General features: G+C 36.4%; 1 protein-coding gene across 1 annotated transcript in view; it reads left to right on the forward strand.

Annotated features, from left to right (window-relative positions):
* ARHGAP15 (Rho GTPase activating protein 15) overlaps positions 1–27551 on the forward strand; it is a 609009-nt gene that overhangs the window by 95654 nt on the left and 485804 nt on the right. The window contains exon 5 of the mRNA XM_059927125.1: positions 8436–8523. Within this exon, the coding sequence (XP_059783108.1) occupies positions 8436–8523 (88 nt within the window). The remainder of the gene's footprint in view (positions 1–8435; positions 8524–27551) is intronic.

Raw genomic sequence — 27551 nt, forward strand, 5'->3', positions numbered from 1 at the left:
TTTTTAAGCAGAGGCAAATTACAAGAAGCTTAAAATATAAGAGAGAAGCAATAAGTTCTTCACCTACCAGTTTGAGAACTAGTCAGAACACTTAAACAGTGTCTAAGTGATTTTTCAGTAAATCAGTCAAGGACACTAGAGTAATTCACATTCACCCCCACCAGAGGTACAGAATCAAGTCAAATCCAGTGTGCCCAAGTCAGATAACGGAGGCAGGCGGCCCAGAGTGAGTCTGAAATTTACAAAGTAACCTCACATATATTTTCCTCTGACTTTTTCGTTTGCCACCGTGTCATTACCAAAGCAGGCATAGGAGAGGTGAGTGTAAGATATAAAGCTTTGATGTTAGAGCAGATGAATACGTTAAACCTGAGTTCAAGCTAACAGATTCCTATGACGATAACAAATATTTTAAGGGCCATTTTCCATCAAGCGTTCTTCAGATAAGCAGTTACCAAGTTGCTGTTATTATGTGCTGCCATCCGGTGTCCGTTTTGTAGAATGCAGAGTTTTTGGTCAAGCTGATGCCTGTGTTGAGCTTTCTTTGATTTTGGGGTTGTTTTGTTTTGTTTTGTTTTTACTTTCTACCTTTACAACTCAGTATTTGTTTTAGGGAAGCTCTCTGAAGTGTCTCACTTGGAGAAATTGTCCCACCAATTGCATTAATTGTAACTAATTGTCATTAGAATTTAGTTCTTCCTCCTTCCTAATTACATTAAGGATCTTTTTCCCCCTTAGATGTGATGTCTTGTGACAAAAAAAATTAAAATAAATAGCCTGCATTTATTGTCCCAGGATCTATTTCCTGTACTGAATCAGTAGTGTCAATATCAATCCCTTACCTAATTGTTACTTGTAAATTCATGCGGAGACTCTCTCACCTATTCCTGGGACCTCTGACTTACTGAAGTTGGACATTTCCTGACCTATGTATCTTGTTTAACCCTCAGATCTATCCAACAGCTTGGTTTTTATCTCTCTGTGTGGAAAAATAAAAAAGAACTCCCTCAAAGTTAAGATGATGAAGTGTTGATGCATTAATTGGCTCCCATCAATGGATGAAGTTACGTGCTGGCCATCTTGGGAAGGTAGAGATGAAAGAGCTTCCAGGTCAGCATTGCAGAACAGCCCAGGTCAGGCTAAGAAGTGCCCTTGTTCCAAGGAGAAAGATGTTCAAGTAACTCTTTGACAGCAGTTGGGTGTCTTCCTCTGTCAGGGTCTATCATGAGGCTCTGCATAGACGTGCCCAATATGACTAAGGGAGAGTTGCATGCCACCTGCTCTAGAGACAACTGATACAGCAGAATGAGCATGGCCTTCTAAGTCCAGAAGACTTGGTCTGAATCCCATATTTATGACTTTGATGCCCTTGGGTAGGATGCAACCTCACTAAGTCTCAATTTTTTTTTCTGAATGTGGAGGATTTGTTTCCGTGTTTACTGCCTGTCTCCCCTGAGTTAGACATAAATGCCTTGAGGTCTCTGCTATTTGCCTTTATATATTCAGTCCTTGGAATTGTATCTGTCCTCTGGTAGATGCTCAGTAGATACTTGTGACTGGCTTGGGGATTAAATTACTTGACACATACAGAATACCAGGTGCCATACCTCGCACAGAGTGAGAACCAATGCATTCATAATAGCTTATCTTATTGAAACACATCTGAGAAGTTAGGAAGCCCTCTAGAGAAAGCTCAGGTATTGCCACTAGGATTATAAATTAGAAAAAGATATACTAAACCAGGAATGTTAGATACTTTTAAAACAATGCTATGAAAGACTTATCAAAACATTTGGGAACTAAGGAATAAATAAGGGAAATGCAAGAAGTAGGTGTTTTGTAGTCCTTGTTAGTAAATAACAACAAACAGGGCAGGAATAATCTAGATGTGTGACCCTCCTGAAATTTGAGAACCCATATATTCTTTTACTCAAAAACCTTTGATAAGCATTCACTAAATGTCAGATATTGTGCCCAGGAGTGGAAAAGCTCTAGGAGGTCAGGGATGGTGTTCCCCTCTTTGGAGGTACTAGGAAAGTAGAGGGACTTTCTTTCCATTCTGAAAATCGCTTCATCCTCAGAAGGTCTATTTTTAAAGTCCTGCCTGAGCCCTCTAAACTTGAAGGAGTTACTCGCTCTCTGGGTTGAATCTCAATACACTGAAAAACTGTCACCTATAAGGATTTGGTTGCATGCAGAAAGCATTAAAGGTACAAGTCAAGGCAAAACCTTGCCAGCTGACCCTATTCATACTCCCTCCAGAGCTGACAGTGCCATCAAAAGCCTCGCTGTGTTAGAGTAACTGGTGAGAAAGCTTTTCTGCTGATATCCTGAGAATTACAGGCAGCACAGTGGGCCAAACACATCAAATGGGGAATGGACTCGAAAGATATTGTGAAGAAAATAGCCAAGTCTCTAGACTACTTCATTCAGAGAGGAAGGTTCTGACCTAAGTCATAGGTTAAAAGATATTCCCATTAGGTGAATTCTTAGCCACTCCTAGACTAGAGGCTTTTGAAACACTTTCTGGTTTTAGGCTCCCTACTGAGTGCAGGTGAGCCTACTCATCCCAAACCAGAATAATCCCCTAGCAGGAAAGAGAAAGAGGTGGTGTCATAGTTAGAAGCACATCGCTGCTTCCGGCTTCTTATGAGGAGTTGAAAGACTCATCATGTGACTCCTTTAAATCAGTTCAATTCCCAAGAGAAAAATAGAGCTTGAGAGTGGTGGGCCTTTGACCAATCCTTCTAATTAACATTAGGTAAAACAGTTAATTTGACAGTCCAGATGGCTTATACCTTGTCACAGGCTCTGTACTCTAGCTTTTATAATTTGAGACTTAGGACCAAAACTATGGTGAAATCTGACATTGACAGTCTCCTTAACCAAGAAAACAGTATATTGCTGGTTGGGTTCCAGAACATCTCAATAAAGAGAATAAGGCAACAAAGAGAGTCACATGATTTTTTTTGGTTTCCCCTTGCATATAAATTTATGTTTACACTCTACTGTAGTCTATTAAATGTGCAATAACATTATGTCTAACAAAACAATGTACATACCTTAATTCAAAAATACTGTATTGCTAAAACATGCTGACCATCATCTGAGCCTTCAGTGGGTCATAATCTTTTTGCTGGTGGAGGGTCTTGCCTTGATGTTGATGACTGCCGACTGCTCAGGGTGGTGATTACTACAGGTTGGGGTGGCTGGGCAGTTTCTGAAAATAAGAAAATAAGGAAGCTTACCACATCAGTTGACTCTTTCTTTCACAAATGATTTCTCTGTAGTGTGCAGTGCTGTTTGAAAGCATTTTACTCACAGTAGAACTTCTTTCAAATTGGAGTCAGTCCTCTCAAACCCTGCCCCAGCTCTATCAACTAAATTTATGTAATATTCTAAATTCTTTGGTGTCATTTCAACAGTCTTCACAGCAACTTCACCAGGAATAGATTCCATCTCAAGAAACCACTTTCTTTGCTCATCCATAAGAAGCAATTCTTCATTCTTTAAAGTTTTATCATGAGATTGTAGCAATTCAGTCACATCCTCAGGCTCCATTTCTAATTCTAGCTCTCTTGCTATCTCCACCACTTCTGCAGTCACTTCCTCCACTGATGCCTTGAACCCCTCAAAGTCATTCATGAGGGTTGGAATCAACTAATTCAGACTCCCGTTAATGTTGATATTTTGACCTCTTCCCATGAATCAGGAATGTTCTTAATGGCATCAAGAATATTGAATACTTTCCAGAAGGTTTTCAATTTACTTTTCCCATATCCATCAAAGGAATCATGACCTATAGCAGCTATAATGTATTTCTTACATGATAGGACTCCTTGATCCATGGGCTGCAGAATGGATGTTACGTTAGTAGGCATAAAAACAACATTAATTTCATTGTATATCTTCATCAGAGCTCTTGAGTAACCAGGTAGTTTGTCAGTGAACAATAATATTTTGAAAGGAATCTTTTTTTCTGAGCAGCAAGTCTCAAAAGTGGACTTAAAGTATTCAATAAACCATGTTGCCAAGAGATGTGCTTTCACCCAGGCTTTGTCATCCCATTTATAGAGCACAGGCAGAGTAGATTTAGCATACTTCTTAAGGATCCTAGGATTTTCAGAATGGTAAATGAGCTTTGGCTTCAACTTAAAGTCACCAGCTGCATTAACCCCTAACAGAGTCTGTGCTTTGAGGCTTTTGAAGTCGGGCATTGACTTCTCTTCTTTAGCTATGAAAGTCCTAGATGGCATCTTCTTCCAATAGAAGACTATTTTGTCTACATGGAAAATCTCTTGTTTAGTGTAGTCACCTTCATTAATTATCTTAGCTAGCGCTTCTGGACAACTTGCTGCACCTTCTACATCAGCATTTGCTGCTTCACCTAGTACTTTGATGTTACTGAGACAGCTTCTTTCCTTAAACCTCATGAACCAACCTCTGCTAGCTTCAGACTTTTCCTCTGCAGCTTCCTCATCTCTCTCAGTCTTCGCAGAATTGAAGAGCGTTAAAATCTTGCTCTGGATTAGGCTTTGGCTTAAGGGAATGTTGCGTCTGGTTTGATTTCTATCCAAACCACTAAAACTTTCTCCATATCAGCATTAAGACAGTTTTGCTTTTCTATCATTCATGTGTTCACTGGAGTAGCACTTTTAATTTCCTTCGAGAACTTTTCCTTTGCATTCACTTGGCTAACTCCTTGGCACAAGAGGCCTAGCTGTCAGCCTGTCTTGGTTTTTGACCTGCCTTCCTCGCTAAACTTAATCATGACTAGCTTTCAATTTAAAGTGAAAGAGATGCAACTCTTCCTTTCACTTGAACACCTAGAGGCCATTGTAGAGCTACTAATTGGCCTAATTTCAATATTGCTATGTCTCAGGGAATAGGGAGGCCTGAGGAGAGGAAGAGAGATGGGGAAAGGCCAGTCGGTGGAGCAGTCAGAGCACACACAACACTTATGGATTAAGTTAGCTGTCTTATATGGGCATGGTTCATGGCACCCCAAAAGAATTACAATAGTGACATCAAAGATCACTGATCACAGATCACCATAACAAATATAATAATAATGTAAAAGTTTTAAAAACTGCGAGAATTACCAATATGTGACACAGAGACATGAAGTGAACAAACGCTGTTGGAAAAATTGCGCCAGTAGACTTGCTCAAAGCAAGGTTGTCACAAACCTTCAATTTGCAAAAAAACACAATATCTGTGAAGCACAATAAAATGAGGTATGCCTATACTCTGTAATCTTTAAAAAAACACAACATAAATTAGTGAACAGACTTCAGGCTTCAGAATCGGAGAAACTGAGTCTGACTCTAAGTGTATGGCCTTAAGTAAGTTACCTAAACACTCTGAACTTTGTTTTCCATATTAGTAAATGGACAGATTAGTACCTTCATCATCTTTTAAAGTGAAGCTAAGTCTCCCGTAGACAAGCAAACTTATACTAGGTACTCAAAATAATTTATGCTAATTATTATTTTAAAAGAGATCATGAAAAACTGAATTAAAATTGGAGCCTCTAAAACGTTGAAAAACAGCATTCTGTTTTTCTTTTTGAAATGAAATTATCTTAAACAAATAGGAAAAATCTTCACTTGTATTCATAAAGACATTGTTTGTAGTTTATAAGATCAAAAAGAAATTGCACTGTATGTAAAGTGCCAGAACAATTCATATTACTAAGTTTCCAATACCTGCAGTTCTTACCCTATTCAGCTTGTTCATCAGATTCACCTAAGAGGGAACATTTCACAGCAGTTCAAAGTTCTAACTGTGAACCATGAGGTAATCGAATTTCATGCAACTTCAGTTCTAACCAGTTCCAGTTCCAAGTTTAAGAAAGGGAAGAGTAATGCCAACACATTCTATAAACGATCAACATCTGAAAAAGATCAAATCAGAACCATTTACCCAGGGCTTGCTATAGACAGGAAGCAAATAAGGTATAGAGTATCTCTTGCCAGGAGATGAAAAATATAGTGGGAAATACAACAGGCAGGTTAAATATAGGTTCCGTCATGCCTGGGGGTGTCCCATTCTCCTTGGTTACATATGGTCAAAGTAAGGGGTGGAGATAAAAATGATGCCCAGTCTAGACCAGCAGTCCCGCCAATGTTTACTCTATCTTGGGCCATCTAATATTATGACCTGCATAAGAAGAAGGCTACAGGTGTTCCAATTCATCTTGCTGCTACTGTTACCTAAAACGAGAAATGGGAACTAAGGCAAGGGAAGAAAAAGGTCTATGTGGTTTTCATTTTTCCCCCATCTTTTTCATCATTTGATTGAAAAAGTGACTATTTGAAGACAAGTGGGTCCAAGAACATAGTGTTCATATTTGCATGTTGAAAAATACACATTGTGTTTGTTTTGTTTCTGTTTATCCAGTTTTTTTCTTTTTAACACAATGGTGTATCATTAGGAAAGCTTCAGTCATGTAAGAGCAACCTAATCTTGTAAATATTAACTTTACTGAATCACAGCTGTCCTTTAAATCAAGCCCCTAGAGACTATGAGGCAAGTGGAACTAAATTACACGAAGATCTTAAATGGTCATTTAAAATGTATCTTTGTGTAGTTTTCTATGGACCAGAATAGTCTTTTTGTAAACTTTTCTAAAAAATCACTTTTGTAAAATGAATTCAGCTATTCTGAACTGAGTGTTAAACCAAAGCAAACTGCAGCAATATGATATAATAGAAACATATGTATATTAATCTCCTTAATCTTTTACCATCTAAAACATTTGTCTTTCTTCATGACGCAAATATACATACATCTACGTATTGAAGTAATACATGTTCAATGCAAACGAAAATCAAAAGCTATGGTTTCACTCTCTGATTTAACTATTGTTATATCCAGCTTTTTTTTTTTTTACCCCCATGCCTAAGTTTAATCATTGACTCAACATATACATATTTAGTGCCTACTCTGTCCAAGGCACTGTTGCTTGTCACTGGGGGTATCTCTGTAAGGATGAAATGTTTTCTGTCGATTTGGGGCTTTTTATTTAATGGGGGAAAGAGAAGTGAAATTTACAAAAAAAATGTTTTTAATTTATCCTAAGTGCTATGTGAGGAAGTCATGGAAAACATATTTGAGGACATAATATTTGAACTTCGATGAATGGGAATTAATAATCAGAAGGGACTGGGATGGGTGAGGACAATCATAGGTAAATAGCACAGCATGGTCTTATGAACTACATATTATATTATGGTCTGCATTAAAATCTTCCCATATCAGGATTCTGCTAAGCACAGGGTTCATTAGTCCATTGTATGACTCCATTATATGCAATTTATATAACCTATCTCATTTTTTGATATTTTAGATGCAGAATTAAGAAATGGTGCACTTCATTCTTGTGTACAGAGCCTTAACTTATGAGATGATTTCTTTAGGATAAATTTAAATTCATAGTAATGGGCTTGTTCAATGAAAAGATATACACATTTTAAAATATTTTTTAAAAACATATTGCCAAATTCACTCCTGAAAAGTTGTTTCCACTTCCACCAAAACTGTATGGGAGAATCCATTTCTCCATACTCTCAGTAAACCTTGGTATTATTCCTTCTAATTCTTGCCAATTTGATTGGCAAAAAAGTAAAAAGCATTTGACTCCCTTTATTTGCATTGAGTTTCAACATTGAAAAATATTGTGAACTAGGCAGGTAAATTAGCTGGTTAGTTTTGCAGACTCTGATGTATACTAAACCAATGAAGAGATGTAACGATGAAGGACGAGGTTCTGATTTCTATTTTTACTTTGCTGTTTTTGGTTTGCTGCAGAAACATAGACTTTTTATGGAGTGGAAGACATGGATACACGAGGTTGGATTTTTGATTGCTGAAAAAGATTTGGGGAAGATCTACAAATGATGAAACTTTTACTATAAATGCCATGATATATAAAAATTACAGAATATTTTTATTATTACCTAAATTCCATACCACCTGTAGATTTTTTTTAAAATTATTTTTTAAATTTTATTTATTATTTTTGGCTGTGTTGGGTCTTCGTTTCTGTGCGAGGGCTTTCTCTAGTTGCAGCGAGTGGGGGCCACTCTTCATCGCAGTGCGTGGGCCTCTCACTGTTGCGGCCTCTCTTGTTGCGGGGCACAGGCTCCAGACGTGCAGGCTCAGTAGTTGTGGCTCACGGGCCCGGTTGCTCCGCGGCATGTGGGATCTTCCCAGACCAGGGCTCGAACCCGTGTCCCCTGCATTGGCAGGCAGATTCTCAACCACTGCGCCACCAGGGAAGCCCCCACCTGTAGATTTTAATAAAGAAAAGATTTTTAGGAATTCTGGTTAAAAGTAAAGATAGTCTCTACTTATTCCAAATGTTGCTCATACAATACCTGTGAATGATTTCTTCAAGTGATAGTGCTTTTTTTGCTTTTTTCTCTCCTAAGGAAAAACTGGTCTACTTCCTGGATTGTTCTTTCTAGTCGAAAAATTGAATTTTACAAAGAATCCAAGCAGCAGGCTCTGTCTAATATGGTGGGTAGTTTTCTGTTTCTACTATTATCATGTTTACAGAAATATCGTTGAATTAAAAGTTTGGTTTCAACAGAAATCACACTAAAGCCTCCAAGCTATCAACATCTGAAAGCAGATGGAGGAAAATGACTCAATAAACTTTTAATCAGATGAAGGGAAAATAGAACTTAGTGTTTGTTTTATTAAGTGGTGCATTTGGAGAATAATCACAAAATGAGATGAATGGCAAGCAGCTCTCTAGTAATGGGAAGGTAACACTTTAAATTAAGGTGCCATTTATAAATGCTTTATTCTTATTTATGAAATGATCACTAAATGCAGCTACTTGCTCAAATAATGTAGTATAAAGTATGTTATAAAATGCATTAGTAATAAATACTTAACGGATGAGACTATGGAAAGCTGTTTTAAAGAATATTATAAGGCGTAAATCGTATTAAACCATGTATGTGCATCTTTAATACATGAATTTAAGTTGTTATCTAGCATGCTATAAAGTGCTTCACACATTAATAAATAATAATAAACTGTTTATAGATGGCACCTTAATATAGGGTGTTACCAATGAGGAAAGACTCTAAGTTAACAAAGTGATTTTTTATCTTAGTCTAACTGTGACATTCACTACATCCAGCTAACCTTTCTGAACAGTTCTATGACTCCATCTAATGGAACTAATACAATTTCTGTATCCAATAGTTATTACAAAGTGAAATTTGTAGGGCTTCTTGATTTGTACCTGGAGAAGGGCCTCATATATGCCCACGGAGATTTGACAGTGTTAGTAAGTAGGAGCAATTCTGAGCTAGTTCCTGGGGCAATTCAAGCTCAAAACCTTGCTGCCTGAACACCAGAGCTGCCACACGATGTTGGAGACAGTGGGCAAGCAGCATATCTGACAGCCTCCTGAGTAGGAAGGACTCCGGGCAGGAACCAACCTGCCATACCCCAATGGCCTGATGGGCAGCAGGGAAAAGGGGTCTCCTGGCAGGAATTAACCACAATGAACTAATTTTTATTTGGCAGGTAATAAAACGATGGAAGGTTCTTTGCTTTCCAGCCACTAGTCGTGTTTGCTATGTAATCCTCTTTAAATAGGAAATAGAAAATCATTTGCTAGGAGATTTTTTTTTTTTTTTAAAGGAGAAGATTTTAGTAAGAACAAAAGGTAGCATTTGGCTTGCTCCTGATAACTGCAATAGCCTTTATCCCCAAGTAGCTTGCTGATTTTGGAGTCTCGGTGCAGCCAATCTGTAAACTAATTATGAATAAATTAAAAATATATCTCAGTCCTTTGTATTTTTAATTTAAACTGCCTCAGAAATTTGTTTTAGGGTTTTGTTTTGTTTTTATTTTTTGGCTACAGTAATGTTGAGATAATCTTTTTAAGAAAAATAAGGTACCCCTAAAGGCTAGGTACAAAACAACTCCCATCCACCCACGGGTCCTTTGTCTTCCCTTTGAATGAGTTCTATTTGAATGAGTTCTAAAGGGGAAATCAGGAAGGGAGGAAAGTCACTTGCCTTGCTGAATTTGGCTGCTGAGAAGATGATCTTCATCCTGCTGGGTGAGAAGAATTCTGCTGGAGCAGAGTTTATGTGAATGTGCTGGGATAATGGGAGAGATTAGATTCCAAGTTAAAGCATTTGGTTTATTTTTATTTTATTATTTTAATCTCCTCATACCAGGAGATAGTTATCAGATGCTTAATTTTGTACAGGTGGAAGAAAACTCCCCCTTACTGTAGGCAAACCTTGCAAGTCAGCTCACTAATTGCATGCCTCTAGTTCAAGCTTCAGAACTGTTGTAAATTGACAATAGATTTTACTTTTAGAGGAAATTTGTTAACCCCCTTTTTTTTTTTTTTTTTTTTTGACAGTCCCTATTTACTACTTCTAGTCCCATTTTCAGTGCTCTTATGGTTTCTCCCAGACACTCATTGTCTTCAAAGCAAATTCTGGGCAGGAACTAACTGTGTTTTGTGGTAATAGGGGAAAGAATTACAGATTCCTGTTTGTACTGCATGAATTGTCTTGCTAGTCAAGTTCTTGGATACATTTCTAACCAAATATAAAGGCCTGGTGGGATAGCCCACATTTACCAATTCCAGTCTCAGAGAAATGATATGATGATTACCAGGCCTTGATTAAAGATACTGTGGTTTTATTTTGAAAGAGACTTATGCTCAAGTTTCTGAATTACTCTTGTGCCCCCTTACACATGTCCTGGTATTACTGTTCATTGTACTTCTGGGAAAGTCTGTCCTTTTCTCCAAGGGGGTCTGTAGAAGCTGCCTAAGTGAGTGCAAAATGTGGTTTAAAAGAGTAAATGGCATTTTAATCTGTACAGGAATGATCTTTGAATGTTAATGCAGTGGTGAGACAAAGCAGCAAAGTAGCTAGGAGAAGGGCTTTGAAGTTCAACCACAGGGAGCTTTATTCTAGTTTTGCCACTTAGGAGCTGACAAACTTATTCAACTCCTTTGAGCTTCAGAATCCTCATCTGTAAAGTGGAGATAGTAATATTTGCCAAGAGAATTAGTAAGGAATAAAGCTAGTTAATAAAATAAATAAAAATATGCATAGTAGCCATAAAATAATTGTTATATTCTAATATACTCCATTAAAATATAAATATGCTATATTCTATAGTACATAATATAGGGTATAATATAATTATAACTTATCATTATACTATCTTAGTTTTGCATTTGAATTGATTCACACATGCGTAGAAGAAAAGGTGTATTAATTCAAGGAATACCAGCGTGTACTGTCTCCAAAAAAAGAAATATGCATCCATAGGCAGCATAAAATATTGTGTCTGAGCACTGAATAATTCTGAAAATGAAGCCATTTCTCCATTTGGGGTTCTAGATGTAATATCCTGCTTGTCCATATATATTTTCCTGGGGCCCTCATCTTCCTCCATTGTCTCTTAACCTTACAGCTTTCACATTTAATACAGAATGCCACACAGTGTTGTGCCTGATCCCACATTCCATGTTTGGCTATATTTCTTTCTCACTGAAATTCTTTCATTTCATAACCAAGTCACATTTTTATCAAAAGCAGCCTCCCCCTGAAAAGAAACAGTCACTTTGCTGGTGTGTATAAATCAGAGATTCATAGGCTCTGGGTTCTCAGTGACCTATTGAAGGAAAAGGAGGACTGACCTATTCTGTTTTTCTTTTTTAATAAGGACATTAAAGAGTAAAGTACTGCCTACTGCTACTGTCACTTTCTAACAGAAAGGACATTGTATAATACCCCAATCCTAAATCTAGGTGGGATAAAACCTCAAAATTAAAGACAGTCTTTACCAAGAGAGGAAACTGTCTCCCTCCTACGTCTACATACATTGTCTCTGTTTTGTTCACTTCACCTCAGACCAGAGAAAGTTTGGTCCAGACTGGCTCTCCCTCCTGTGAAAAGGAGCATTGGAAAACCAGTGGTGTCCTTAGTTCCGGATTTTCTGGATTATAAAGGAAAGGACAGTGTTCTTATTCTGTATTCTGATTTGTAACTCACTTTAAAATTTTGAAATATTGTCACTGGAAAATAATGCAGAAACCATTTTTAGTAAAATGTATAAAACATGTATGTATACTTTAACAGTTATAATCAAACTTCTACATAACCACCACCCAGGGCAAGATGCACACCCTGCCAGCCCTCCAAAGCCCCACCCCTGCCTATTGTCCGTATGTCATCACAGCCTCTCCCCTTGCCACAGACTTAAATGGCATTTTAGTCACTATTTTATCACCCTTTATTACTTTCCCACCTATATCTATAGCCCTTAAAAATATAGTATACTTTATCTGCTTTTGAATTTATAAAATGGAATCACAGCATGTGTTTCTTTTGTTTCTTGCTTCTTTCTCTAAATATCAATATGTCTTGCTTTTTCCTTCCTTTCATTTTGTTTTAATCATTTCATATTCTTCTTTACTGTTTTAGGAGTGATACACTTGGTGTTCTGTTAGTGACTTGCCTAGAATTATAACTTACTGAAGACTAAAGCTATTCAAATATTACTTTAGAATATTTTTAATTCACTTATCACCTTCCCAATGTATATGCTATTTCTGTCTGTATTTTAATTCTTTCTTTTCTTTTTTAACACCACTAGACATTATTTATTCTCTTTTATAGAATCAATATTGATTTTTATTTGCCCAATATTTGCCATGTTCCTTGTTATTTATATATTCCTGTATCTTAGACCTTCCTTCTAGGATTATTTTTTCTTCTGTTTGAAGTACATTCTGAGAAATTCCTGTAGTAAGGGTCTTGTGACAATCTGTCTCAGCATCTGCTTGTTTCAAATGTCTCTATTTCTCCATCATTTTGGAAATATATATTCTCTCTGGATATAGAATTTTGAGTTGGCAGTAATACTCTTTTGGCACATCAAAGATATCGTTCCACTGTTTTCTGTCATCCATTATTGTTATCAAGAAGTTACCTGTTAATCTAACCACTGTTCTTTGGTTGCTCATAATATTTTCTCATTACCTTTGTGTTTCCACTGTTTTACCGTGATGCATCCAGGTGTCAATATCTTTTTATTTTCCCTGCCTGGATTGTTGGGCCTCTTGAAATTGATTATAACTGTCATTAAAGTATTTTAGAAAATTCCAAGCTATTATCTTCTCAAATGTAGCTTCTTTTACATTTTCTCTCTTATTTTCTTCTAAGCCCGTAGTTAAACCTATGTTAAGTTTTCTCACTCTATCCTCCACATGTTTTATATTCTTCTTTCTTTCTGTCTTTCTGAACTGCATTCCAAATAACTTATCTTGATTTATCTTCTAATTCTTTAACTCAGTCTCCCTTTGTGAAAAACATTATTTTTATTTCATTATTATAATTTTTATTTCTAGAAGTTTATTTCTTTTTTAAATTTACTATGTCATTTGTTATAGGGTTTTTTCCCTGCATGTTAAAGACTCTCTTTTATTTTTTGAAAATTAGAAGGCATAGTTTTTTTATATTCTGTGTCTTGTGATTCTAGCATCTGAAGTCTACATCAGTCTGTTTCTACTGGTTCTCACTCACGTTGCTTTGTTTCCTTGTGTGTCTGCTTATCTTTGACTGTGTGCTAATCATTGTTATTGAAATATCATGGGAGGTTCTCTGAGGCCTGGAATAAATGTGTCCTACCCCAGAGTGTTTTGTATTTTTCTAAATTGTCTGGGGGCACTTCCAGTGATTGATTAGATCAATCTAAGTTAACAGTTTAAAATTTTTGAGTTATGTGTACATAAAAGGAGGTCTACAGCTGTGCTACACCTTATCAGGGACAGAATTATTGTTCACTCCTTCTTCTCTTAACATTGTTCATCTACAAAGGCAGTCTTCTTTATAATCCCTTGGGATTAGAGAAAGGGAACAAGTTTAATATTGGTTCTCCTTTATTCCTTTATAATGCCCTCAGGCAAGGTGCAGTTATTTTGATTTGAGATTCTGCTTTTCTCTGTGGGTTCAGATTCTCACCTCCAAAAAATGTTTACCCTGGATGTTCCCACTATCTTTTCAGCCTTTCAATTCTTTTAAGGTTAATTTTAAAAAGAAATATTTTATCCAGCATTTTTCATTGTTTTCACTGGGAGAGTTGATCCAAATAGCATAGTTTCTCATTACAATCTACCTCACTTTCATTTAAATATGCATTTGGTTAATCAAGTTAGTGCTATTTATATAAGCCTTGGTGGGAAAAGACTTCATAAGAATATGTATTGAAATCCTACAATGAACAGCTTGCTCGTTAGGGCTACATATAAGGCATAGAGATATAATCAAGATATAGTCTTTGCTTTATAGCATCTCTGCCAAAAAATAGGATGAGATGAAATAAGAAACATAGGAGAGTTTTTTGTTGTTTTTTTTTTTTAACATTTAAAGGAGGGACAGCTCACATCTGTGAAAGATTTGAATTAGGCCTTGAAGGATGGTTATAATTTCAATATGTGGAGATTTGTGGGCAGGGAAAATTCCAGTGGAGTAAAAAAATATGAACAATGGCATGAAACTGAAAATGGGCAAGGTCTGTGTGCTAAAAAGAGAAATGAATATTTTAGTTCGGTTGGAAAATAGGATAAAAGAAAAGGATTGAGAAGAATGCCATGGGCTGAGATTTGCTACCAGGGGCAACTCTTTAATAAGGTGTGTCAGTATTCTCCAGACATCTTCCCCCTAGAATAATCTCTCATGGTTCTTCTTTTAACAACTATATACTGAACAGCAGTATGACCCAGGTGTTGCTTGTCTTAAAAAGACCGGTACTATCACAGGGAAAAGGCAAGAGAGGAGATGATTCTTCTAACTTCAACTCATTTACTCCAAGAGCAAAAACTTTTGTCTCAAAAGCAGCTACAGTATTATTTGATTCATCTAGTGGCAGAGAAGTCCTAAAGAAACAAGAGCTGTCAGTTTGATTTATCCTCTGAGGCCTTGAATCATACCCCTTGCATTTTTCAGGTACACTTACCTATTTCAGTACGGCATAATATTTCAATTGGCTCCAGCAATTTACTTGCAACTTTCCTCCTGTGTATGGGCTGTACTTTGTGATTTTAGAGCATCTGCTTGATATGGTGTAGATCCTGGACTCTAGCTATGGGATGTGGCAAATATGCACTCCTGGTTAAAAAAACCAAAATTGATGGATTGCCTCATGGGGAAGAAGCTGTGTAATTTAGAGAACCCATTCATTTATTTATTTTATGAACTACTAACAACTCCTAACAGGTGTCACACAATGTGTTGTTAAACCCTAGAGATGTCCAGATGAATAATATATAATCCCTGCTGTCAAGGTGCTTATAGTCCAGTAGGGGAAACAGAATCATATGTAGGTTTATTATAATAGAACATGACTAACATGATAAAGAAATATAAGAAAACATGCTGGGGAACCATAGGTCTAGCTACAGGTAGCTCTTTCCCAAGGAAATTTTTGTTGCAAGTAATGGTCAGCTTATGTATCTCTCCATTAGTTCATTCTGGAAATATCACTTAGGGTCCTTGATATTAAGCCACGATGCTAGGTATTAGGAAAGACACAAAAATGAAACAAACTCAGATCTTTCACTTGAGGGTCTAGAAACAAATAGAAAGCATGCCCATAAATCAAGTAATTTTAGAGAAAAAGTAGACATTGATAGTTACTCCAAAATGGCATGAACAGAGACATGGGTTAGTTTCATGGTAACTAAGAGAAGAGAGATATGGCTTCCAGCTGGAAAGGATTCTAAATATATCCGTTAGAGGAAGTGACATTTGAGGAAGTTTTTGAAGGCTGAATAGGATTTCATTGCAGAAATGGGGCGAAAAGACACTTTACATGGAAAAAAGGGAGTAAGCAATGATAAAATGTGGGAAATTAATTCCTTAATGTATTTGTTTATTTTCCAGATATTATCGATCGCTTGCCTTGTTCCACATACTGTGCTAGTCATTGCTCTTAAAAATGTTTCTTGGTGGTTGCCTGAGTCCTAGGGTGCATATGCCCCAGTCCAGACTATTTTGTGTTTCTTCTGTAAGTTGTCTGGATGCACTGCCAGTGAGGGATTGCCTCAAAAAAAGTTGAGGAACAGTGTTGTAGGACAGCAAGCACTCTGACTTGGTTAGAAAGTCAGTGTGGAATCAGCTCATGAAAGACCTTGAACAGGATTGTGGGAAGAGATGATTTCTTTCTGTAGGCACTGTGGAGCCCTTTATAGTTTATACTACATATGCTCAAATTAAGAGAGATTCAGAGTTTTCAGAGACAGTTTGGGGAGTTAAGATATATTTTTCCTACAGTTAAAACAATGAAGATAGGACTTGGTAAATTATTTGAAAAACCTATTCTAAAAATATATGGAAATAGATGAGAGTAATAACGCCTGTGCTCTTATTGACAAAGATAATAGCAAAACGGCTAAGTCTGTCATCATTATGGCCCAATGCATTTAGTAAATCACAGGGCATCTTCTTACTCAGAATATATATTAATATTCTCCTATGACCTGATCTTTTAGCAGCATGGTCATTGCTAAAGAAGTCCTAGTGCAAAGAAAGCAAGCAGGGTGATTCATCTAAGAAGAACTAAAAAATATGCTGTGCCCAAAACATGGGTGTATCAGCACATTAGTGAGCACCAGTAGCAACCTGGAGGTGTTTTCATGTGATTCCAGAATATATGTTCAGTGTGGTACCCTACTGAGATAAATGCATCATGCAAAGTCTATTTCTGATTAGGAAATTTCTTGTCTCCACATCCACCAAAAATCAGACCAAGTGGACCTTAATTCCTTTTATATTTATCTCATGGTACTCAGAAAACTTAGTGTCACTTTTGACATAAATTCAGAAGTATTATAAACATTTTAGGGACTATTTCTCCCCTCAAACTGTATAGTTCTAAAGCCAGTATGTTTGATATGGAGCCTACATGTTGATTGTGTATGTAACTGGGATTTTTTGGGCTACTTTTATGTTTTTTACCTTACATTGTACTAATACTTCTAATCAGAGGCAAACACTGGCAAATTTTACTTCTAATGACAGAAAACTCTTCCAAGGCATTTAATAAACTATTAACTTTTTTAGACCACTCATTCAGCCATAACCTTGAAAGCAAAAAAAGAGTATTATAAAAGACTTCATTAAAATAATTTGTTTACTTTTTCTTAATATTATTTACTTTATTTTACTTTATTTATTACTAAATAAAATTATTTATTTACTTTATTAATGAGCACAAGCATTAATTAAATAATGCGGTGTATTTAATGTTCATTCACTGTAGCATGACTCTAATAACAAAATGGACTTATTTATGGGAGTAAAATGATGTGATTTAGCAAAAAAAGATGAAAATAGTTTCAATCAGACAGCTATTCATGAATTATTGAGTAATCTGTACAAAATGAATATGGAATGATTTTATTTTTGTAAAGTGAGTGTTAAGCCCTTATTCAGATCCCTGCTCAAAAAGATCATAAAAATGGAGGTGCAAACAATAGACCTACCAACCTCAGCCTAACGAAGGCATTTTAAATTCTCACAATAATAGTCCTTTGGTGAAGTCAGCATGGTTAACATTGGGGCAGGTTATTAGTACAGCCATAGATTGCACTATCATATGGTCTCAACACACATTTAAAAATTAAAAGTAAAAGAAAAAACAGTCCAAAATCTGGAGGATGACAGGTGGAGATCAAAGAAAGAAAGGAAAAAAGGAAAAATGAATTCTAGTGTTTTATTAACACAAACTTTATAAGGAAAAAAATGAAATCGAGTGATCGATATTAATATAAATGAAGCCGTGTTCTCTGGTTATAATTTTCTCAAGATTTGGCCATTAACCACAATAAATTCTGTATCATACATAATTTTTAATAACCACAAAAATCTATGAAATTGATAGGATGCTTTATAAATGGATAATAGCTTACTGTCCAATAAACCTCACCTTAGGCTCTTTCAGAAAACTATTTTAATTATGAAGCTTGACTTTCTGTGGTTTATCATTTTGGTCAGTGTAATACATCTGATTTAGAGCTTACATTTCTCTAAGATAAAATGGGCTTTTACTCCACAATGCAGTTTTAAATTTACTGAATATATGTATTTATTCTTCCTTTAAAAGTCACTACTAAATTGAAATGCTCTGGGAAGCAGTATACCATATTAGGTAGAAATAGGGGCTTCTAATTAGGAATCCCAGGTTCACATTTTATTTGTTGCTAAAATTCTTTGATGTCTCAGCTGCAGTATGGGGTTAATAAGAGTACCTACCTCATAGAGCTATCGTGAGATTGTGTGAGGAAATTGATGTAGCAAGCCTGACACACAGCAAAGATAATAAATATTAGTTATATTTATTATTGGTATTATTGGTATGATTATTACATGAAGCAATTGAGTATAGTGGTTAAGAGAACAGACTTTGGAAGCAGAATTGAATTCAAATGTACAAACTCACTTAATGACAGTATACTTCAAAATCCTTGTCTTAGTTTTCTTAACAATAATATCAAGATTTTTCAGGTAAAGAAACACTACCTGCTGTCCAAATACAATTCAAAATGTCTTCAGAACCTCATTTCTTACTCATACCATAGGCCAAAACAGATATTCCTGGTCAGCTTTCTGCTACATTGTGCTTCTCCCATCATTTGGTTTTGTCACCCCCTAGTGGCAGATGAAGGAAACGTTAAGAGAGCATAGGAAAATCTTCATGTTCTTTAAAAGCTGTGAGCCCAGAGGTGTCTCACTTTGTTCTTGCTCACATTCCAGTGATGAGAGTGGGTAATGTGGCCACAGGTTGCTGCAAAGGGGGATAGAAAAAAATGGAGCCTTTGGCTGGTGAGCTGTTGGGTTGGCCAAAAAGTTCTTTTGGGTTTTCCTGTAACATCTTATGGAAAAACCAGAATGAACTTTTTGGCCAACCCAATACTTTCCAGTGACAACTCTAGACTCCTGAAGAGGGAGCCCTGCACACATTTCGATGGAGAGCTATGCCTCCCTGACACAGGAGAGTAACATCAACTGTCTCAGTCCTGATTCCCTAGTAAACAAAGCCCAAATTAAGCATCCATGCTTTATTTGGGAGGCATGAGCCCAAGACACAGAGAGTGAAGTAAAAAGGAAGTGAGGCAGGAGATGATGCGAAATAGAAGAGAGGATGTGTTAGCATGCTGGCTACTACTCTACAGTGAGCCTCAGAGACACAGAGAACCACTGGGCAGGTGTACCACTTGACTTGCAAAGAAGCTGCAAATAAACTGGAGAAAGCATGAAGCAGTCTGTAGGAGGAAGGGATGGAGGTAGGAGAAGGAATATATCGACCCTGTTTCTTCCCATTTCTTGCTTCCTTTTGGTTAAAATTTATCACCTGGAGTATTTACTCCCTGTATTATATGGATCCTGGGCACACCCTTGGATGGCTATGCAGAAGGTCAGATCCTACACCCTGTAAAATAGTATTTTATCCAAATCTGGATGTGGTAGGGATGTAAAAGCCAGTCTGCACCTTGGCAACCCAGGAGGGCCTTGCATTCCAAGAAGGTGTCTGGTCATCCACAGGAAGTGGGACCATATGGGCCCAAGCAGCCCTGGTCATCTACAGGGACAACTGAGGCAGACTGAAAGAATGAGGGTCTAAGGAGGGAATCTGAGGAGGTGCCTGAGGCATCAAAAACGTGCCCAAGTCGCTCACATTGCAGAATTAAATAGTTTTTATGTAGTGTAAATTTAAGGCAATATAAGCATGCAACAAACATAGATTAAATAGAAGCTATTATATTTATTCTAGCAAGATTTTGATTCAGGAATAAATGCAATAAATTCTTAAAAAGGGGAGAATACTTTCTCCTCAACAAACAAACAAACAAACACATAACATTCTAGTGCTCCAAATCACTAACAAGGCTTTGCTTTTCTGAAAATCTGGTTTGATTTGGTCTTGTAATATACTGAGAAATTTCACTGGAGAAACAATTTCAGTTATTATTAACACCATTTATATTCATATACATAAAACCCACATCTTACAATCAAAGTATCCTCTTCTATGTTGACAGCGGCCATACTTTAGACATTAATAAGATCAGGTATCCATTCAGCACTCTTTCCTAAATCATTTTGCCCAAATGAGAATTTATAAATGAGTTTTATCCTCCTCCATGACTGATTTTCCAGAATCAAAACCAGTTATGTGATAAAACTTAATTCCTCTAAACAGATTTTGTGTTTCATGTTTCAGACTGATAAGGACAATCTGAGTCTATATTCTGGAATAGCAATTAATCCAAAATAAAAAATGGTAGCTAATAAACTTTCATAAAATCTGAGCCTTGACTTTTTTTCAACCACATCTAGTAATAAGGGTATGAGAATGAGTGGCCCAGTGATTTGTTGCCCACACACATGCCCAGTCTTCATCATGGAAAATGCCATCAAGCAAAAGAGCATCTGGCCTTTGATATTTTCTTAATATACATTAAAAGCCCCCAAATATCCCATAAAGAAAAATGGGAAACTTAATCCCAAAGGTTTAATCTAAGTCAGAGAAAAATATATTATGGAGAGAATACCCTGTCCGCTATTATTGAGAAATGGTAAAGATGGACTAAGAGAATAATAAAAATCAGAAGTGGACAAGACCTAAGATCAATTTTTAATGACTTCACATTTCTCCAACAAAGAGGCTTTTATGTTTTATTGTCCAGAAGCAGTAACTTTTAAATAATTCTATTTAAATATTTTAAAATCAGTCATTTATATTTTAAGTTTACCCAGAATAGATATATGTATACTCTTAGGCTTAAGTTTATATTTAGTCAATTTTTAGAAGTACATTTTTATAATGATGTACAATGTGATACATTGGCATCATATAGTTCAGCAGACTTTTTCATGTGTTTTATAGCTGTAGAATCAGAAATACGTTTTCTATTAAAGGATTCTTTAATTTCAGACTGAATAAAATCTTGACTGTCTTCCAAATAAATTCTACAACTTTTCTGAACTACTTATTCCAATATTTAACAACACTTAAACACTGATAATTTTCCCTTCTAATAAAGTCTAGTCCCTAAAGTTGTTCTTCAAGCCTAGGTCTTTCTGCTTTAACTTTGTAAAAATAAACAATTGATTAGGATCATTTTTATATAGTCCTTCATTTACTTATCTTAGTTTTCTTTTCTTGAGGCTAATATTTTTATTTGCTTGACTTTTACCAAAATCACTTTAGCTTTTTCTGGCATACTTTTAAATTCACCCCAAATCTCTATTATTTGCTTCAATTTTGCCATAAGATCAGTTCCTATTAAAGGTCAGTATAAATGGGAATGTATTGATTTTTATGTCCTAAATATTTCTCATTTTGTAAACTATAATTCTGAGCTGTATTTTTAATTTTATTTATTAATTCATTGGAATGAATCTGCAAATTTTCTATTGCAATTTTCCATCCAGTTCATAAATTCATTCAAAGGTTAACAAACTTCTGTTGAGTGCTTACTTTGGGCCACTTTGCTAAACTGGGGGAAAATAAAGACCGAAAAGACAAACCCAGCTTGTTCTCTGATTGTATAGCTGGGGGAAAGAGACACATCCAAAAGTAGTTGCAATGTGTGGATAACAAAACAAATTGTAAAAAAAAAAAAACAAACCTGTTTTTCAGAGTAGGGGAAATGGTGAGAAGGAAAGAGTGACTGCCTGCAGAGGTGAAGGAGAGCCTCGTGGAAATTATTTTGGAGTTACATCATGAAAATGAGCAGGATTGGGGCAGATGGCAGGCAAGGAGAGTGGATGAAGAGAGAAATACCTGTTTTTCAGATGAAAAGGGTACATGCATACTCAGATCCCCAAAATACAGAGTTGTGAAAGCATGTTGCATTTTGGAAACTGCCTTGAATTCAGCATTGCTGGCGTATAGAAAAAAGGAGGGATGAATGGAACTGAGAAGGTGGTTGGGGGATGATGAAGAGAAGCCTGTATACTCTACTAAGGGATTTGTACGTTATCTTGTAGATAACAAGTTTTCTAGGAGAAATATTGTGAGATTTGTATTTTAGGAAAAAAATTCAAAACGTGGAGAATGAATTGAAATGGTTTTTTACTGAGTTCAGAGGAAACGGGAAGGAGAGAAATTCAGATGAGAGAAAATAAGAACTTAAATGAGATTGTGATCTCGTTCTGGAATTTGGGCTTTGTACCTTTTGGTTGTGGCTATTGATGGAAAGAGGAGAACTAAGAAAGTGAAGAGAGTGAAGGAGATAAATGATTAGCCAAGACAAGCAATAGAAAAAAGGGGACAAGTCTGAGAAGAAGACAGTGATTTCAAGGAGATGTCTGTGCTACATCCTAATGATAGTTAGAAAATAGTGTTTTGGGACATAAGAGGGAGCTGGGCACCAGAGGAGCCATGGGGAGTGAACATAAATAAGCGATGGATCAGGCCACAGGCAAAATCAAAACTCACAGCAAGCATGTAAACTATGAGAAACAACGAAAGCCTAGAACCATGAACCAAGGATTACTAACATTTAAGAAATTGGATATGGAAGAAAAGTCAGTGAGGAAAAAAAAAAAAACAGAGAAGGAAAAGTATAAAAGGTGAAAGAAGAATTTGGAGAGAAAATGTCTCCTTAGCTGAAGGACAGAGGGTTTTAAGAAGGGCCAGCAGAATCTCATAGTACTACAGAGTTCAACCAGAATGTTGATGGGAGAGAAAGCATCAGACTGTTTTGTTGACCTTAATAGTTAAGACGAATTCGATTAGCCAAGGAAGGGGATAAAAGATTGCAGTGGGTTGAGAAGAGAATAGAACAGGAGCAGAGAATGTGACTGCAGGAAACTCTGAACAATCCTGGTAATCATGAAAGGAAATAGGTGAGATTGAGAAAACGTGAAGTTGTGACATTGGTGCTTGCTTTCTTCTATTTTTTTATTTTTTTTTATAATCACTTGAGTGTGATTATAGTCTAAAGGATATAATCTACTTGAGGGAAAATAAGGAATGAGATTGGATAGAATTAGGAACTATAGAGGAAAAACCTTGGGCTGAAGAAGGAGCATCTCTTACTCTGAGGCAAAACAAGACATGCCTTGTGAGTTCATGCAGTATATGGCACTGAAAGGCCAGGTAATTTTGATGCTCATAGATGACACTGTCATGCCCAGACATGGGAGTTCATTGGACAGGTGGACCAGAGTCACAGACCCAGGTCCAAAATTTTGGGAAACAGATGCAAAAGTCGGAAATGATGACACTTACAGGGAAGAAATAGAAAGTGGTAATTCTTACTTTGGGACCTGAAAAAGGCATTATGTGACCTAGCAGGGGGAAAGGATAGGTATGGAGGGGAGGCAGTATATTGTGTTGTGATAAGGACTTGGGACTTGGAGTCAGATAAAAATGAATTCGTATCTCAGCTGAGGTCCTTATTAAGTGCATGAGCTTATGTAAGGCACTTAACCACTCCCTGCTTGAGTTTTCTTCACATGTCAGTTAAAGGCAATGGTATTAACTTCACAAGTTTGTTGTAAGGAATAAATGAGAAGTTGATATAAAGCTTTCAGAGGGCAAGACATATAAAAATTTATTAAAGTTTCTGTTTGTTCATTTGCATTACACAGACTAACTATGAAAGAGGGAAGAATGGCGAATGTTCTAGCACCAGGGCTCTATGATCTCTCTGAATTATGAGTAAGCCATTTGGTGGGCTTGAAAAAGGTAAAGCTTTGGGAGAGAGGTACCATGAGGAAGAGTAGAAACTGACTAGGAGCGCATAAAAAGTTTGCAAAGTATTCATGATGTTGGTCTTGGTAATGATTTCATGGATACGTTGTGTCCTTATCACAGTAATAATAGTGTTGCTAAGTAGAGTCAAAAGCCCCGCTGAAGTAGGTGGCCATTATTTGTAATGTTATTACATTGAGTAGTCAAGTTATTTCTCTAGAATTGAGGAATATGAGGAAGATTGTAGAAAAAGAAAAAGTAGATGAGAGAGTGGAGTGGATCATCGAATGAGGGAGGGAGAGAGAGAGAGAAAGAGAGAGAGAGAGGCTGAATTGACTGCGGAATCAGAGGCACAGGTCTGGACATGAAAGGAAGTGAAATCAAGGGCTTGAGAGGCTGCGACAACACACAAAGGTCTGCAGATTTCAATAACCTCGAAAATCAAACATAACAAGGTGGGAGTAAGGCAGATTCAGAAAGTGGGATTTGTTAGGCGGAAAGCCCAATGAAGATTGCTAATGTGGAGAGGAGGTAAAGCAGTGAACTCATGAGGAATGTAAGAGATGGGTCAAGGTCACATGAATGAGCACTAGGAGGTGACTAAGTGTAATGGGCAGTGTTCGGACTGAGATGAACCCAAGCCAGGTGCCAAAGCCATTGGATTTAGCATATGATGCTGATGAGAACAGCTAGAGGCTGGCAGAGCTAGATAGTAAGCACACTGGCAAAGCTTAGATTGCTTTTTACCCATAAGTCTCCTCTAGCTCTCTCTCTCTATAGAGAGAGTCTATAGATAATTATACAGAGTCTGAGGCTAGGATGTGATTCTTAAAGGAAGAGTCAAGATATAGGCCAACACAGTAGCTAACACACTTACACTTAGTATATATACAATAAGTGTTTATTGCATGATTCTGTGAAATCCTAGGTTCAATCCACATATGAGTCCATTAAACTGTTTACATTTTGCCAAATCACAAAGCAAAGACTGCTTAACCATTAAACCAAATACAAATCTTGCTTGTTATAAAATTGGGAATTTTAAGATGCCCAAACCTTCCTTCCAAAGCACAAATGCTAGTTGCATTTTGGTATTTCCCTTCATGCACAAATTTAGCAAATATTCATTGAACAACAACTATGTACCAGGTACTGTTCCATACATTGGAAAAATAGTGGAGGAAAAGGCAAACAAGGTCCCAGCTCAGGGAGTTAAATTCCAGTGGGAGAAAAACACAGTCAGCATATAAAACTATATATATATTAATTTCGGTTAGGAAGAAGGCTGTGGTGAAATTAAAATAAATAGGTAGAGAGTAATCAGGAGTCCTGGAATGCCATGATTTTATATAAGGCAGTCAGAGAGAAGACCTCTGACAAGGTGACATTCAGCTGAGACATGATGGAGAAGAAGGAGTCAGCCATGTGAAGATTGGGAGGTATTCCAGGTAAACAGGTGGTGTAAAGGCCCAATGGGAAGATCAAGTTCAACAGAGAAGGACAGAAACAAGATCAATATGTCTGTACTAGTCTAGTAAGAAAAGCATATCTTTTCCCAAAATGTTTCATGTTTTAGCATGAATATGATCATAGTGTATATTCAATTTTTAAGGACTACTTAGTGGTTAAAAACAGACTCTGGAGGGGCACTGCTAGCATTTAAATCCTGGCACCTCCTTTTCTACCTATGTTACCTTGGGAAAGCTTACCTAACCATTCTGGCATATTTTCTTGCCTGTAACATGGTAATAATAATAATACCTACTGGGCTTCCGTGGTAGCGCAGTGGTTAAGAATCCACCTGCCAATGCAGGGGACACGGGTTCAAGCCCTGGTCCAGGAAGATCCCACATGCAGTGGAGCAACTAAGCCCGTGTACCACAACTACTGAGCCTGCACTCTAGAGCCTGTGAGCCACAATTACTGAGCCCACATGCCACAACTACTGAAGCCCATGCCCCTAGAGCCCGTGCTCTGCAACAAGAGAAGCCACTGCCATGAGAAGCCCACACACCGCAACGAAGAGTAGCCTCTGCTCGCCACAACTAGAGAAAGCCCACATGCAGCAACGAAGACCCAACGCAGCCAAAAATAAATAAATTTATAAAAAAAAATAATAATACCTATTTCATACAGGTATTATAAGAATTAAAAGAATTGATAGCCATAAAACACATAGAGAAGTGTTTGGCCCATAAAAAGTGCTTCTTATATAAAATCATATTCCATCTTTTTTTCCTGACTGCATTATCTGGGAGAGATAATCCTTTTTGTTATATATATTTATTGGTTCTGAGTGTCCCATAATTCAATTAACTGTAGAAGCAGGTTTCTCTTAATTTTTCTATGTCATAAATCACTTAACAATGAACATTATTATTGTGCCTTGAGATTTTCCACAGCCGTGATGACCTGGGTGGCAGATTATGGGAAAACAGTAAAAATATTTCACTATCTGAAGCATCCATAAGAGTCATGGTCATCTTGATTAGTTTTTCCTGAGATTACTACCAAATAACAAAGGAAAGCTATGCTATCAATTGCCATCTTGCCAGCCAAATTTATCCTGAAGGAAAGTTATGCTTGGCCTGTATAATGTTTCCAAAAAAATTTTTATTGAGTTGCCAAAATTCAAAAAATCTCACAATTTACTATTAAAAGACCCCATATTTCTGGCTTCTTCTGAAAAATAATTTATTTCTTTTAAACCAATAGAACATAGTGGCTATGAGGCAACAATTGTGGACAGATTTCTTATAAAATTTTTGCAATTTTTTCCATAATTTGATGCTTTAACCTAAAGTTCATACTGTTAAACACATTGTCTAAAAATATCATAAGCTTTTAAACTTTAAAGTATTCTATTGAAAATGGCTTGAGGAAACTGAATTTATCTATAGGAAAACCTAGAGTAGCTCAGAACATATGAAAATAGTTGGAGTCTCTGAAATGTGGCTTAACTTTCTTTAAAAATAGTAAAAAATCTCCCAAACAGGTAAGTTTTTGTTTAATGTTTGGAGTTTTGCAAATTTAAAGTTATGTAAGTGTGATTCACTTGAACTAAATAAAAATATGAAGAGACAAATACAGAGGATATTCCCATTAACTGATTATTATGAATTACTGAAGTAAAAACAGCTTTTCAGTAACGTACACATTGTATTGTGTGAAAGGAGGCACACGCCATAATCTATTTGATCTAAATTAAATTTACTAAATACAAATACACATTATACTTATGTGTATAGACTTAAAGTCTGAAAAATGAATTTCTAAAAGGCATACAGTTGGCACTTAATATTTATTAAGTCTGTTTTTTCTTTTTTTCAGCTTTATTGAGATATAATTGACAATACTGTGTAAGTTTAAGGCATGAAATATGGTGATTTGATATACAGATATACTGTGAAACGATTACCACAATTAGGTTAGTTAGTAACATTCATCACCTCACATAGTTACATTTTTGTGTGTGTGTATGTGTGGTTCTAACATTTAAGATCTACTCTCTTCGCAATTTTCAAGTATACAGTAAAGTGTTAACTATAGTCACCATGCTATATATTCGATCCCCAGAACTTATTCATCTTAAAACTGAAAGTCTGTACCCTTTGACAAACATCTTCCAATTACCCCAGTGCTTGGTAACCACCCTGTTTCTATGAGTTAGACTTTCAGATTCCACATAAAAGTGAAATCATGCAGAATTTGTTTCCTGTCTTACTTACGTGTGTATGTGTGTGTGTGTATATATATATATATGTATATATATATATATATATACA

Source organism: Balaenoptera ricei, chromosome 7 (genome assembly GCF_028023285.1).
Source record: "Balaenoptera ricei isolate mBalRic1 chromosome 7, mBalRic1.hap2, whole genome shotgun sequence".
NCBI lineage: Eukaryota > Metazoa > Chordata > Mammalia > Artiodactyla > Balaenopteridae > Balaenoptera > Balaenoptera ricei.